The 17,388-nt window shown below is 39.2% G+C and overlaps 1 protein-coding gene across 1 annotated transcript in view; it reads left to right on the top strand.

The window, feature by feature from the left end:
- crhr1 (corticotropin releasing hormone receptor 1) overlaps positions 1-17,388 on the top strand; it is a 160,003-nt gene that overhangs the window by 105,979 nt on the left and 36,636 nt on the right. Inside the window, exon 6 of the mRNA XM_081386353.1 lies at positions 4,722-4,828. Coding sequence (XP_081242479.1) covers positions 4,722-4,828 — 107 coding nt within the window. The remainder of the gene's footprint in view (positions 1-4,721; positions 4,829-17,388) is intronic.

Raw genomic sequence — 17,388 nt, forward strand, 5'->3', positions numbered from 1 at the left:
TTTAATGAAATGCTCCCTGTAGCAGGAAGGAGATCATAGGGGACGATATTAGATTTGATAGTGCTAAACCTCAATGAGCAATTGCCCTCAAACCACCGGCTGATGAGACAGAAACTTGCAGAAGATCAGTGGAGTGGAGCAATAGCTGATTTGTTTCCTGTGGACTGTGTAAGTTATACCTGCTGGTTTGAGAAGTTACACTCTTAAAAATAAAGGTTCCAAAAGGGGGTTTCCGCAGATATTGCCATAGAAGAATCATTTTGCATTACAAAACCATTTCAGTGTACAGTTCTTAAAACAAAGACTCTTAGTGTGAAGTACATTCATAATTTTAAAGTGGCCCTGTTATGCTTTTTTTTTTTTTGGATGTTGCCTTTCATTTGTGTTTTTAGCTATTTATGAATGTAAAAGATCTCCAAAGTTTCAAAGATCAAAATGCATGATAAATGGAGATATTGTCTCACAAAAGAAAGAACAGATTCTGAACTGCCTGAAACAAGTCCAGTCTTACTTTTTGCCCAAACCTACGTAGGTTTGTATCAAATACTGTATGCATTATGCCAGCCAATGGTCTCCGTTGGCTGCCAGCAAACAATGTCTACTTTGACCCTCCCTCAAACAATGTAGTTGTAGGTGAGGCCTGAAAAGTTTGGTTCGACATGTTGAGAAGACGCTGTTTTCTGCGGTGCAAAAGCAAATCCACTGTGCATGCACGTCCAAGGGATGAGGACTCAGGCTCAAATTGATACGGTAAAAAACAAAGTAACGTGACAAAAGAAAACACACTGAAAGTCCATGAACAAAACTAAACTGAACTGAACATGACAGTAATGCCATTCAGGCATGTTTAAGTGTCCTAAAATTCTCTCACTGTATGCGCTTTTTCCCAGAGGAAATGTTGACATGTCCAGCTAATAGTTAAATTTCCAGTGGATTTTGTGCTAGAAATGTTTTCAAAAGCAAATTTATTTTCAGAAATTGTACACTATTTTAAATATTACTGATGAAGTTTCCGTCTGCTTTGTAGTCATTTATAGATAGAAGTTAAAGAGCCAAGACATCTCTAAAAGACTGTTTCCTCTTTTTAACTGCCTAAAGTATTTTTCGGCTGCATTGGTGCTAAGATTGCTAAACCCCCATGCTCTCTCAACACAAGAAAGCACTCTACAGAGGAAAGTGCAACAAGAGGGCATCGACAATGTGTCTTCCATTGCCTACAAGCTCCCTGCGGGGTCTGTAAGAGATAGGGTGCTAATGCAAGAATGTAGTCTGCCCCTTCCCAGCTTGCATCCACAGAGAACGCCCCACTTTTAGGAAGCATTTCATGTATTTAGTGAAGTATAAATTTTTCCAAAAGCCTGCAAGAGACTTTGTATTATAAAAACATAAAATGACAGTAAAATTCTGAATATGAGTGCAAGCGCTCCCATAGGCTCATGGCCTGTGAATCCATCTGGCTATAGACGACTCGTAGTCTAGCCTGGAGACAGCAGCATCCCGAGGGGGAACATCTTGCGCTGTATTGGTGAGCATGCCACGGGTGTGTTGGTGCGCCGAGCCTCCTCTTAAAATAGGGCAAGCTTGATACAATGCAGGGATCAGGAGAGGCTGCTTTGAAAAGCCCTTCTCTCAGGATTTAGTTAAAAGAAGTGGCATCAGACGGGGAGAGTGTGAACCCCTACTAATGCCCAAATCATTGAAAACGTGGAGGGTTCTTAAAGTCCTTTAGTCTGACAGTTGAAAGGGAAAGTTTAAAGGTAGGGTGTATAATTTCAGAACAGCACCCAACAGAATCGTAATGTTTTCGTTTGAACAGCCTGATAAGCCGGACGCAGTAAGTTTAGGGTGGGAGTTTTAAGGTGTTTCCTGGACCTTTGATTACTTTGATATGTTCATTTTCATTTGGATATATATATATATATATATATATATATATATATATATATATATATATATATATATATGGTGGTGTATATATATGCAGCACTAAATTTATATATAAAATATTAAAAAATAATAGGCCTACTTTTAGTCAGCGTAGATGCATTAAAGGGGAACATGGCAACATTAGCCATTTCTTCGCTGACTTGTTGTTGCGTGTTTTCTCAAACAAGCTCCCCCTACAGCTGTGGGCTGTATATTTTACAACACTGTTGTAAAAAAAAATTCTCACTTGCGGCACCCTCCTCCCCCTTCTACCGCTGCTCATGTGCATTTGTTATTATGGGAACCGGCCAACTTTATCGTGTGGAGCTATATTTACCGAGGTGGGTAATACATCATACACAGTATCATATGGCGTGTGTGTTTATGTTGAATTGCCGTAAAGCAGTTTGTGTTTCTCGCTCGTTCTCGCTTCTCACGAGACTTCCTATTTCCAACTTACCGGGACGTTAGTCCCCATGTTGCAAGGTTGGTTTTCCGCCGGGGAATGCTGGGGGGTGCGGGGAAAGTCACCATTCTCACCAGAACAGGTTATTAAACCATCCAAATGATTTCTAAACAGATTTATTAAGTTGAAATAGGTGCCCTTTAAATTGATCATAAGTGACAGTAAAGACATTTATGATATTACAAAAGATTTATATTTCAAATAAATGCTGTTCTTTTGAGCTTTCAATTTATCAAAGAATCCGGAAAAAAAAATGCATCACAGACTCAAAAACATACAACAAACAAAACATTGCAACTGTTTTAAATATTGATGATTAGAAATGTTTTTTAGCACACAATTAACATATTGGAATGATTGAGGGATCATGTGACACTGAAGACTGAAGTATGGCATATATTGAAATAGTTTTACTGTATATTTAATCAAATAAATGCAGCTTTAGTGAGCTTAAAATTGTTGAAAATATAGCAGAAATATATAAAAAATTATACCAAACCCCAAATTTTAAATGGTATTTGTGCAAATGTGAATCCATTATTTTTAAATGGTTAGTCCGCCCCAAAATGAAAATGTTGTCATCATTTACTCAGCCTTATGACATTCCAAACCTGTCGTCTTTTATTTAGAACAGACAAGAATACAATTATATTTTTTTGTGTGGTGGGTGGGATGAGTGTCCACTGTTGTTGACCCCATTGACTTAGCCTACATTGTATGGCCAAAACAGTGGCAAACACTCTTCAAAATATCTTTGTTTGTGTTTTTGTATGAAGGTGTTGGAACATGAGGATAAGTAAATTGAGATTGAGATTTTTTGGGATGTAAACTATCCCTTTAAATTGTTATCAGATGTTTTTACACTCACAAGACTTTTAAAATTGATCATAGTGCTTTTTAGATGATGCATGCTTTGGCAGACATCTGGGTGACGTATTTATGCATTAAAAGTAATGTATAAAAAAGCAATGCTTTTAATGCCTCTTTGGGGGACTGCTATGTTATGTTGAGCAAAAATATGTATTCATTGTTCTCCAAATTCTCTTAAGTATTACCTCATCCCTAAAGCAATAAGCACATCCACTCTTGCTGTTTCTGATTGATTTGCCGTCTGAGCAATGTCTTCTGGGTTAAATTGTGCTAGCTGGCTAGTTCATGAGCCTTATAGATTTCGTAGGCACTTGATTCCAGAATTGCCTTTCCTCCACCTGCTTGGACAGTCTGGTCCTCTGGTCTCAGTGGTCCGCCGGGTCTGCAGTGACCAGTGGGGGTTTGCATCACAGGCCTGTCCTGTGACGACCACAGGAATTCAGCGACAGATTTTTGCACCAGGAGGACACAGTCAGGGGCAAGAGAAAGGAAAGGTGCTGGGCCCATGATGGAAAAGCACATGATGAAGCACATTTATGCTCACACACACTAACCTGAGTGTTACGTGATCAACATATGCTTCCTGGAATCATTTGGCCAGGCTTTTGATATGATTTTGTCCAAAAACATAACATGTTAGGATAAACATAGGCATAGGCATAAACTTCAGCTTCAGTTGTTGTGCTACAGTATAAGCAAGCAATCCATTTGACTGAGCCAAAGCTAATCGCTTAATTAAAGGAATTATGTCAGGTTGGCAATCATCATGATAGTGGAAACCATGAACATCTGCCTCACTCATCACAGAGCAAGCTATTCATAAGAGTTGGAAACAGTTGCTGGTTAGATGCTGTTATCATTAGTGTCAAGCAGAGCAGTGGAATGTGATGTGCAAGGCCATTGATTATGGATTAGGTTAAGGGTCAGTCTGTGTGATGTTAAGTTATTTAATGCGTATTTTATCAATAATGCCACTGAGGGACTCAAGTCTAATGTGGCAGCACCAGATAAGCATAATAATCTAGAAAATTTTAAGATTAAAGGATTGTAAAGGCATTCAATCCAATCAGTATGACAAAGGACTACTGGGAGTGCAATTTCTTAATATAACAAATACAAATTAATATGACACTGCATATTAAACCAGTTTTATTTTAATAGTTCAAACAAGAAAACTGATGCTGCTTTGGTTATTGACTAAGGATAATTTTTAATACCTTCCAACTGAATTTTAAAATATTATTTGTCAGTGGTCTTGACACTGTCAGAGTTCCTGAGTCCTCATATGTTTGTTTTTTTATCCCGCCAAGTTTTTTATTTTTGATTTTTTCTGTCCCTGTAATGCCCCAAAAAGCTTTTAGGAGTTATTCCATGTTGGGATTTAGATATCTACAGGACATCAGTCTCTAATCTTCCTAATGTGTTCTGTGTGTGTCTCTGTCCCTTTGTGATCTTTTAGAAGAAGAGCAAGCTGCATTACCACATTGCAGTCATCATAAACTACCTGGGACACTGCATCTCTCTGGGAGCCCTGCTGGTCGCCTTCATCCTCTTTATGAGACTCAGGTGGGTGAGTGCCTCGGCTGTGAGGGGTTTTCAAGAGCTGAGTGAGTGGAATTGAACTTCTGTATTAGTCACACCGGTGGACTTGCATGAGAGATAATCATGTATGAGCTGCTGCTGCTGCTGCTGCTACTACGTTGTAAAGTGAGTGGACAAAGGAAACTCAGGACAGTACAGGATTTAGTTTCTTACCTTAGGGGGGAATTTCATTGCACAGATCCTTTATTACTCAGGAGTCATAATGGAGTCCTTGGTTATGTTTCATTTAAAGGTGAACTGTGTCATTTCTTTGCCACTAACTAAATGGAATTGCAGAAATAAGGTTTCAAAGAGGCTTCCCCATCTGCCATTGGATAATCATATAAATCACAGCATTCTCCTTCAATGGCAGCTTCAGATTTAAATCTTAGGTTCTGTAGATCGCTTTTGCCTGTGCAAATAATCCCAAATATCCCAATATCCCCACAAATGATCCCTTTTCTGGACAGCTCTGCTAATGTGTCCAGTGTCCTTTGCTTGGATCAACTTTAAATCAGTTTAAATAAGAGGGACATGGGCCCAGCCCCAAACACAAATATAGGCTGTCCTCTTGTCACATCTCTTCAGTACATCAATTGATTTTCCAGCTGCTGACCGAAACTATACATCAGGTGGCCAACTGAATGACAGGGAACAGAGAATTATATATTCCTCGATGAGATCACAGGCGGCAAGCCCTTCTTGGACTCTGAGTTTCTGAGGTCCAAGGACAACCTGTATAGGTTATCTCTCACTTGTCAAGGCACCTGAGAAATCGATATGCCATGGGTCAGCGGTGTGCTCCCCGGCAATGAGATTTCAGACTGATGGTGTAGAAATGAAGATACCTTACCAGGATATCAAGGGCATGCACACTCCTCTTCATCTTGGGTTATTCCAGTCCGGAAGTATCATTGACCTGGCTCTTATTATATTATACTCAATCAAACTAAGAGACTTGTTTTCTGTGGGATTGTGTCCAAGGCTTAATTAGCCTGGATCAATGTCGTGGCAAACTGGATGTGAGGAGGAGGGTCATCACATATTTCAGCATTCCCACACACTCTTTGGTGTTAGTGCCACAGATTGGGCCAAGTTGACAGATGAAATATCCATGCTGTTTAGGATTATTTAGACTAGATTATCTCAGACTTAATCTGCCTTGATTAATCCGGGGAAGATATTCTGGCATCTTTCCCTGGATTTCTAATCAAAATCACGCTAGGAGTCAGCTTATACGCAGTTTTACTGGATGCTGCTTTTCAAAACAATGTGCCCTACTGATTACCCTCTGCCTGTCTAGCTAATGTTCCAAAGTCAGTGTGCCATGGATGGATTGAGGCTGGGTGCAAGTGTACAGAGGTTGTGAAGTTGCAGTTTGGCTGAATTGGGTCCTCTAGCAGGGGAAACTGTGTAATGAAATACACGGTGAACAGATGTTCAGGTTAAACACCAAGCATTCTTGTGCTCAGACCTTCCAGCCATGCTGTGTCTGCCCACAAGGACAGAAGGACAGGAGTATTAAATTGGCTTATTAATGTTTTAGCAAACAGCATTTGCACAGTAAGGGTTCCAGGATTTGGCAGTGTTTTTAGGACACCCTCCATGAATCATAAATATTAATTTAATAAAATGTTATTTTTTTAAATTATGTATACATTAATTATAAATGTTGGCTCAAGTGCTCTGTGTTTGGTTTATTTAAAGAGGTCCCAAATGTGAAGACCCTGAAAGATCAACTGTGTGAAATTGCATTATTTTATTTTGGTAGCATTAATATTTAAAGAGCAGCATCAATATGGGATGTTGTATATCATACTGTGATTGCAATATTTGTCAAATAATCAAAATAAAAACAAACCATTCAGAATGAAGTACTCACTGAGCTAATGGACCTTACCCTCATTAAATGAACCAGCAACTTTATTTAGTTAAGAACTATATATTTAGGACTTACTGTATTAGATAAATACAGTTGCAATGTTTGGTGCCTTACTGCAATTTTTTTTTTTTTTTTTTTTTTTTTTTTTTACCTTTATTTTACCAGGAAGTCTCATTGAGATCAAAAATCTCTTTTACAAGAGAGACCTGGCCAAGGTAGCAGCCATACATAAACAACATATACAAGTGCTACATACAAGGTAGCAGCCATACATAAACACAACATAATAAAAAAATAAAAAAATAAAATACTGCATACATACAATCATGCAAAAATCATTAAAGTACAAGGACCTCTGAAGAAAAACAACTACATGTCTCCTTTACCACATTTTTTATGATGGTCTTAAATTTATTAATTGATATACATTGTGTAAGAAAATAAGACTTATAATCTGCATATTAGATAAAGGCATCCTATCTAAATGTTAACATGCCGATACTGACAGTGGCAAGAGGGAATTGACTACACTCTCACTAAGATGACAAAACACTGTAACCTCAAAGGTAATATTAGGAATGGCCTGTGTATTCCACACCAGTGCTCACCTGTCAGCGGAGTTTACCCCAGCTCCTCTGTCATTCACAGGATGAGTGGTGCTGGGTAAAAAACAGGGGGCATCAAAGTATGAAAGGAGAGCAAAGCTGCTGTGGCATAATGACAAGCCGCGGTTGGCAGCTAGCTGTTTTCATCCTGTTTCTTGACAAAAGGCTAGACTGGGAGGACCTTCCTGTCCTGTGTGACACAAAAACCTTCTTACATGTGCCCTGAGGGCAGAGACAGGAGGGAATTCAGAGAAGCAGTTTGACAGTAAACACACCATAGCATTTCTCTGCATATAATGCCTCAAAATAAACCAAATAAATGCAAGTTGAAAATAGAGGCTGCTTTCATAATCTTTACCCCACAGGGGAAGTGTTTATATATATATATATATATATATATATATATATATATATATATATATATATATATATATATATATATATATATATATATATATATATATATATATATATAATACTTTTCTTGGGAAAGTAGTACATATAGTTTTTCTTTGAAAACTGCATAGTGGCTTTGATTATGTGTGTCTAACTAAATTGAATAATGCTTCATTATTTCAAACAATCAAAGCTTTCATTTAAAACAAAACAAAGCAATTGTGCTTTGTTACTTTCTCTAACTAGAATAGCATGAGTCCTGTTAAAATTTGCTGAAGAACTGTCCATTAGATGTCCTCTGGCAAAAACAAATGTATTGATAAAAATGACGACATAGCACTTTGTTAAAACTGCCCCATTAGTAGTATAAGCTTTTTAATAGTTTTCTGGTGTAAATGTTCATAAAGATAAAGCCTATTTGGACAGGTCTAGTTTTCCCTCAGGTGGTCATGTAAATTTGTGTTTCACAAATCCATTTTGTGTTATTAATCCTGTCTGAATCTAACATGATGGTGCTTTCCCTCAAACATCCTCAGTAAAAATAATGGAATAATTATGGTCCTCTGAGAACTGTAATCCTGTCTGGATAGGAAGGTCTGTGTTTGTGGTATATTATTATTTCACAAAGCTTTTCTTCATTTGTTTTGACCTTTGTCGAATACTATGTGCTAAAATTGTTTTACTGCCTGCTGCTCCTTCAGTATGGACATTTTTGCCAACTTTCTGGGTTTAATAATAGTTGGTAGTACTGTTGGCTTCCCATCTGAACATTACATACATATAAACATACACACATATATGCCTACGCATCAATCTATATGTATAGATACGCACCAAAAGTGAAAGTAAAGGCATTTAGAAAGTTACAAAAGATTTCTATTTCAAATAAATGCTCTTAAATAAATGTTCTTTTAAACTTTCTATTCACCAAAGAATCCTGAAAAATGTGACACTGAAGACTGGAGCAATGATGCTGAAAATACAGCTTCTCCATCACAGGAATGAATTACTGTACATTTTATAATGTGTTAAACTAGAAAACAGTTATTTTAAGTTGTAATAATATTTCACAATATTACAGTGTTTACTGTATTTTTGAGCAAACAAATGGAGCCCTGGAGAGCATGAGAGACTTTTTACAAAAACATTCTAAAATGTTACCGACCCCGAACTTTTGAACAGTACTGTACTCCCATTTGAATAGTGCTTTAGCGATGTGATAGCCTCCCATTAACCTCTTAAATGCGAGTGATTTTTCTCACTCCTGAAACATTCAGAAGAAAACTTACTCTTACTTTAAGCAGCACTAGATAAGGAGGACCTCTGCTCTTCTATTTCCGTACATGCTTACGCAATGAGGGTCAGCAGGGGGATAGAGTCAGCAGACCTCGGAGCACATGGCCGCTGTATGAGGCGATGGCACTTCGCCAGCACCCCCACTATTCTGTGCGAGTGGACAGACAGGTCGCTCTTACTGGGCCCCAGCACGGGATGTTACCAGTACATCTGCACACCATTTGGGCTCAAGGACGCTCTAGGGTGCTCGTTCCTCTAGTGCCGCAGGCCCTGCGCAAAGCGGCCACGGCTTGTTAGCACTGACCCCCTGCAGAGCGGCCTGAAAGGCTTTAGCTCCCTGAAAGTTTATAGTTTTTGTTTATGGCTTAAAATTGCCTCACTCTGTGCTTTTGCCTGTGACCCGCCTCAGTACTAGCCGCAGAGGATCTGATTGTGGAGCCCGACTGATAGCAAACGCTCTGAGCGGGCGATTATTCTTGAAAGGACACATCTTAACCGGAAAAGGCCTGGGGCAGTGGATCAATAGGAAGCGAGTGATGAGGGGGAGGACTTGAATAGACAGCTGTGATAATGCACTCCTATTAGTGCAGGCAGAGGGAATACTAATAACCAAAACACATGCAGTCGTGAGCAGGAGCCGGAAGATTGCGAGACCCTTACAGAGACTCAGAAGTAAGAGGCGTGTGAAAGGAAGAGATGCTTAAAAAAGCATGGAGATTGAATGAGTGGGGATTAAAATGTTTTAAGGAGTGATTTTTGCACTTAGGCGAAACCAAACTGAATTGAAATGAATCAACAGTGAACTGACTCGAACTGAATAACGACACTTTTGTCTTCTGTAGGGCTGCTTATTGCTGAATTGAACTCATTTCATAATTTATGAACTTAACACAGTTATTGAACTGAACTGAATCAACAATTCAGAAATTCAGCTGAATAAGAAATTCAGCTGAATAATGACACGGGTTACGACTGTAACCCTTGTTCCCTGAGTCTGCGTCGTATGCCTCGTATGACGACACTTTGGGGAACACCCTCAGCATGTAAGCGTCTGACACCAGTCCAATCTTGATTGGCGCTGCTTCATTACGTATATATATATATAGATTTATTCAAATTAAATAAATTTAGAAATGTATTATTTCTTTGGACATTGAATATTAACATTATTAAACTGCAGATTAGGTCATATTGAAGTTCAAATATCTTCAGCCATAGAGGTAGAAATTCAATTTCAATCATAATATTAATAGTTTGTTTCATGAACGTTACAGCAGGCACACTCCCAGGTTTCCACTGGGGAGAACTTATGGCCACTTGTCACCAGCACTGCCAGCTTGTCACCACCACGAGTACCCCCCCTTACCCCCACCCTCAGCTGCAATAGTGATGGTTGGCAACATGAGCACTCGTGCCCTGTGTGTGATCTGAGTGTGGCTTGAGCAATTAGAGATTTGCTGACCTCCATCTTTGAGGTAGTGCAAACAAATTGTTAAGGAGACCATTTTAGTCCTTGGGGGTTGTACTGGTATGAAAGGAGTTAAAGGAGACATATCATGCTTTTAAATCGTTCCTTTTAACATATAAATCATACATTTGTAGTCTATATAAAGCAGAACTGCAATGCTTGGGTCTGAATTCCTCATTATTATAGCTCCACAGGCCCCCTTTTTACCCCTTTTCTGGTGTGCGTCTGACATCAACTCGTTTTGGTGCGGTCTCTTTAAATACAATTGAGACACTTCATACCCCGCCCCCTCTCCAGTTTGTAGAGGTTCAACTCCACCCCGTTCGGCCATTTTTGTAGTTTAATAGCAGAGATACGATTATAGCGGCACAGAAACTTTTTATTCACACGTTATTAACAAAATGTCAACAACGGAAGACTTGTCCAGCCAGCCTTACATGTTCGAGCCAGAGTCCGGAGCCGGAGCGAGATGAAAATGAAGACGACGAACCTGCAGAAGAACGTCTTCATATGGATGTATCGCAATGGTGTGTTACTTACTGTATTTACACATGAAACTTTGGTCTTCCGACCTTTTACCACCGTGTCGATTTATTTTGATTAATATGTGCGAGGGAGAGAGAGCAAGACAGCGTCTAGTATGGAGAAGGTTTACACTTTCGCCAGGGTCTGAAGAGAGAGAGTGAACGCGCGCGCGACCGGGTCTCTCTCTCTCTGCTCGTTCTTTCAGTTAAACATGCGCACTGTCATAAGCGCGGCAGTTCATCTACATTAGACGGTGTAATGAAGCGTATGGGTTACTACATCCAACAACCGAACATTTTAACTTACCCTCTCGTAACTTCTGCATCTTTTAGCTTGGACTACAAAATTGCAGCGAGAAATAATAATGGCGGATCGCTCGAAGTGTTGGGCTGGAAGTCAATGTCCTTATTTGGCAGTTCCGCTGCAAATACTGTGACGTGATTGTTCACAAAACGTCATAGATAACAGAAAAATCTGAACAGGTTGAAAAATATGACCAAAACAGAATATAAAGCACTGATTCTTGAGATAAGGGACAAAAGTACTTTTGAAAAGTGACAAACAAAAAATCGATACTACATTCATTTGAATTGGATATCTTCATAAACACGGGTCTCATCTATCATACTATGAAAAGGAACAGGTTTTTTATTTAACCACTTTTTATAAAAATTGACATTTACTCACTTAGTAACCTGACATTTGTCAACTCCGTCTGACACATGAAAATGTTTTTTTTTTGTGTGTTTGATCAATTCAACAACACTGTAAAGTCTTTAAGTGTGTAGAAATGGTGTGCCTTAGCAAGGTTAAGTGATAAATTGCGTTGTATACACTCTTAATATTATTTTACATTGTTTTTGAATTAGCCATTTTAAATTACCTTCATTTAGTTTACTAATTTTTAAATTTTTAAAATATACATTCAGTGGTTTTGTGCACAAGACACTGATGCATGTAGATAAGTTGGTGTTTTAATGTATGAACACACTTAATCGAACAAAAGAAACATACCTTTTTATATAAAAATGAAAAACCTCCATCTTACGGTGTTGACACACAAATGACGGTGTTGACACACAAATGACGGTGTTGACAAACTAATCGAGAATAAAACTGATTAAAGATATTTACCTAGTTTTGACATGGCAAAGGGAGAGAGTATCAAGGGAAAGGGTATCAAACTTCATACAAAGAGTACCTGGTGTCAGGATCTTGGCACACATGAAAATGTCAAAATGTTCCTGGTATCAAAAGAAAAAAGCAAATGTATCTGGAGGTCCTCTGTTGGTCATCTATACTGAACAACACGTTTGTTTTTGCCCCCATTCTTCATGATCTGAACTCAAAGATCTAAGACTTTTTCTATGTACACAAAAGGCCTATTTCTCTCAAATATTGTTCAGAAATCTGTCTAAATCTGTGTTAGTGAGCACTTCTCCTTTGCGGAGATAATCCATCCACTTCACAGGTGTGGCATATCAAGATGCTGATTAGACAGCATGATTATTGCACAGGTGTGCCTAAGGCTGGCCAAAATAAAAGGCCACTAACCGATATGGATTTTTTAGTGCCGATACCGATTTTTTTTCATCAGCCTTAGCCGATGACCGATACGGGGTGCCGATTTTCTTGGGCCGATATTTGGAGCCGATACTGCTTTTGCTCACTCAATTTAAATCATAAAAATGACACAATGATGATAACAAATGTTACAAGTCTCAAATAAAAATAAGGAACATTTATTGAACTAAAAAAAAAACAATATTTGACAAATATTAAAAACATGTGAGGTAGAACAAGTAAAAAAAAGTTCAGTGCTAAAATTATTGAAAATAAATAATAAGCATAATTCAAATTCTTTAAGTAAATTCTGAAAATAAATATTTAAGCATGAATAAAATAATTACACTATTGCACACAGTAGCAACAAGCAAGCAGCATAATAAACGTCTGTCGTTGCTATGCAGCCATGAACTGCGCTCTCCATGATGACATGGAGGAAGAAGGACTAATTTATTTCCTGCCCTTTACGAATATATTTATGGAGATGAGAAATAAAAACCCGCCCTGTCCAGCTATGATCAGCTGTTCGGCCGATCTTTCGATGTTGTCGTATTATTCCACCACGCTTGCGGCATTCTGAAAAGTTGAGATGTTTTTATATCGATGCGGCGCGAACGCGCTTGGAAAAAACGAGCCCGTCGCTTCCATAATGAGCGTGCATACCGCGCGCCTACATTTGAAATAACGAACTTGAGCACGCAAAAGACGCGATATGTGAACAGGCCCTAAAAAGTTTCGATGTTTTCATCTCACCACGGCATAGGAGCGCCTGGACAAACGAGCGCGATGTGTCGCAACCGCGTCGCTGCTTTTATGATCACACGTCCAAACCTCAGCCAGGTGGTCGCTGAATAAAACTCCCACAAATATCACGGAACAACGTCGGCATTATTTAATCCTATGACCAGTGTTCGTAACAGCTGCCGTATGCATATGGATAGCCTCAAACTTAGCTATTTGCAGCTCCCTAAATACAATGACAAGCAGTTTTATAGATGAGGCATTCGCGTTTTCCATTTGGACCCACAAACTTGCTTAGTTGCACGCACATATAGAGCAACGTGTTTCCACTTTTAAAGTGTATGTCAATATTTCAGCTAAGTCAAACAGTTAAAAGATGCTTTGAAAGTTTAAAACTTGCCATTGTTTTGAAGAGGCTTCCAGCACTCTGCTAGTGTGGGAGGGGCAGTGCATGGGCTGTGCGTGAACTGCAGCGTCTCCAGCAACACAGAGCTGCCCACGGACGCCTGTCTGTAAATAATGCCGGGAAAAAACTATCGGCGAACGCAGCAGCCGCGTATCGGCCGATGCCAATACACGTCAAACCCGCAAATATCGGCCCGATTTATCTAAAATGTGCAGTTTTACTGTATTGAGGGGGTCTGAAAACCAGTCAGTATCTGGTGTGACCACCATTTGCTTCACGAAGTGCAACATCTCCTTCGCATAGAGTTGATCAGGTTGTTGATTGTGGCATGTGGAGTGTTTGTCCACTCCTCTTCAATGGCTGTGTGAAGTTGCTGGATATTGGCAGGACCTGGAACACGCTGTCGTATACGCGATCCAGAGCATCCCAAACATGCTCAATGGGTGACATGTCCAGTAACTATGCTGGACATGCAAGAACTTGGATGTTTTCAGCTTCCAGGAATTGTGTACAGACCCTTGCAACATGGGGCCGTGCGTTATCATGCTGCAACATGAGGTGATGGTCGTGGATGAATGGCATAACAATGGGCCTCAGGATCTCGTCACGGTATCTCTGTGCATTCAAAATGCCATCAATAAAATGCACCTGTGTTCGTTGTCCATAACATACACCTGCCCATACCATAACCCACCGCCACCATGGGCCACTCGATCCACAACGTTGACATCAGCAAACCGCTCACCCACACAATGCCATACAATGCTGTCTGCCATCTGCCCTGTACAGTGAAAATCAGGATTCACCCGTGAAGAGAACACCTCTCCAAAGTGCCAGATGCCATCGAATATGAGCTCTTGCCCACTCAAGTCGGTTACAACGCGGACTGCAGTCAGGTCGAGACCCCGATGAGGACAACGAGCATACAGATGAGCTTTCCTGAGACGGTTTCTGACAGTTTGTGCAGAAATTCTTTGGTTATGAAAACCGATTGTTGCAGCAGCTGTCTGGGTGGCCGGTCTCAGAAGATCATGGAGGTGAAGATGCTGGATGTGGAGGTCCTGGGCTGGTGTAGTTATACGTGGTCTGCGGTTGTGAGGCCGGTTGGATGTACTGCTAAATTCTCTATAATTCTCTACGGTTAATGGTAGAGAAATGAACATTCAATTCACAGGCAACAGCCCTGGTGGACATTACTGCTGTCAGCATGCCAATTGCACGCTCCCTCAAAACTTGCAATATCTGTGGCATTGTGCTTTGTGATAAAACTGCACATTTTAGGCCTAGTCCACACGGACAGGGGTATTTTTATAACGGGAGTTTTTCCTCCTGTGTTTTAAAAAAAAAATCCCGTCCACACATACTCTGTTTAAAAGAAATGTCCGCCTAAATGAAAACGCAAAAACACGCTATCAAGCACTGTCAAGAGCATGCCACACCAGCAGGCGGCGATATAACCCTAATCGTAAAGCCACGTTGACCAATCAGAAGCCTGAATCTGAAGAAAAAACCCCAGTTTTACTGTCTACACACAACACTGCAACCGGCGTTTCTGAAAATCCTCACCCCGGCAGGGGTTTTCAAAAATGTTCGGTTTCAGTGACCTGATACTGTGTTTCCGTGTGGACGAACGGCCGAACCGCGTAAAAAAAAAAAGTCACGGTTATAAAAATACCCGTGTCCATGTGGACAAGGCCTTAGAGTGGCCTTTTATTGTGGCCAGTCTAAGGCACACCTGTGCAATAAACGTGCTGTCTAATCAGCATCTTGATATGCCACACCTGTGAGGTGAATGGATTATCTCCGCAAAGGAGAAGTGCTCACTAACACAGATTTGTGAACAATATTTGAGAGAAATAGGCCTTTTGTGTACATAGAAAAAGTCTTAGATCTTTGAGTTCAGCTCATGAAAAATGGGGGCAAAAACAAAAGTGTTGCGTTAATAATTTTGTTCAGTGTATATTTGAACTAAAATGTAAATCTAACAAATGATTTGCAAGAGGACACAATAGGCTGAGAGCTAACTAAAAATACTTTTTTATTAAAGTTATTATGTGGCATTTGGGTATATTAAGATATTTTAAGTCAATCAACATGTATACTTAGATCATATTATCATGTTATGTAGTTGTTATACATTACTTAATGAGTCCTTGGAAGCACTTTTCCACTCCGTCAGCTTACATGTCAACACCGTCAGACAAAATATCTGACAGAGTTGACATCTGACGGAGTTGACAAAACAACATGTTTTTTCAACTTAATCACGTCTAATAAATGGTAGCCATTTTTATTTTCCTCAGTTGCCAGCTGCCATTAAACTAAACAAAACTACCAATTTTTATTTCAAAATTCTTGATTGAAATCATCCCTACTTTGAAGACAGTGTTGACACATAAAAGCTGTGACCACAGGGATTTCAACTTGTTTGCTGAATATATATATAAAAAAGTAAACTTACGAGACCATGTGTTGGACTGCTGCATTCATCAACAGATAGAAGTCAAAGGGGGTCCTCAGGGTTAAGTTGACCAAAATATGCCTGATTTATTTAGAATTTGAAACATTTCTGACGGAGTTGACATGAATTGATGACAGATTTTGAAAGGCTATTGTTAATGTATAAAATAATGCAATGTTCACTTTAAGTATTTTGTGATATTTTATTAACCCTCTGAGGTCTGAGCTGTTTTCTGGGCCCTGGAGGTGTTCTGACATGCTCTGACATTTGTGGTTATTTCTGTTACTTGTGACATTTTCATGGCTAAAGTCTAATTACACTGTATTCAGCACAAACTCTGCTACAATAATATATCAGCAGCATGTATGTAAAAGTTTGTAGTTTTGAGATAATGACATTTATGCGTGGTTTGTGAAAATACAAAAATAAATTCTCACTGAAATAAGGCCATGAAACCCATACTGATTATTTCTTCACAAGACTTTTGAAAATTGTATCACGTAGCCTAGAATATTTGCTCTAAAACTATGTGAGAATCACCCTGACTGCTCATTCAGAGAAGACAATATATTGATTTAAAAATTTTACGACGTGTTTTGTGTTAGAAAGCAATATGCGAAGGGGCGGATCACCTCATTAATATGAAAGCTTTCCACACCTGAGAAAGACAAAGAACCTCCCTAATGGCCCTATTAGGAGCTTATCAGGGCCCATCATTCTGACCAACCTTGCACAAAGAATGAGGAGATTTAAAAAAGAATGGCTTTTAAAATTGTTTGGATTTATTTACAACACAACATAATCTAAAGATACACAACAAAAAAGCACTTATTGAAGAAAGAGACCTTTGTGCCATTCCTAAAAACATTGTACATACCTTTCATTTTCTAAGGTGTTTGATTTTCACTTTACCATGTTCATGTACAGAGACATGTACTGTGAATGTTTAAGTCAGCAGGACTCAGTGGCATCTGGGCCCTGAAAAAAAAAAAGTGAACATACTGATATCAAGAGAAAGGCCTGCACGATTTTGGGAATACATTTTAGATTTTTCTTGTTAAAATTGCTTTTTAAAATTCACAGAATACACACACACACTCACACAAATGTTTCCAACAATATATAATGAACACCAGGTTTGTTGTGCCTTGTAGGTATAGGCTATGCGCAGTGCTGCATAAAATAATAACAATATAGCA

Source organism: Scardinius erythrophthalmus (assembly GCF_964197995.2).
Source record: "Scardinius erythrophthalmus genome assembly, chromosome: 1".
Lineage (NCBI taxonomy): Eukaryota > Metazoa > Chordata > Actinopteri > Cypriniformes > Leuciscidae > Scardinius > Scardinius erythrophthalmus.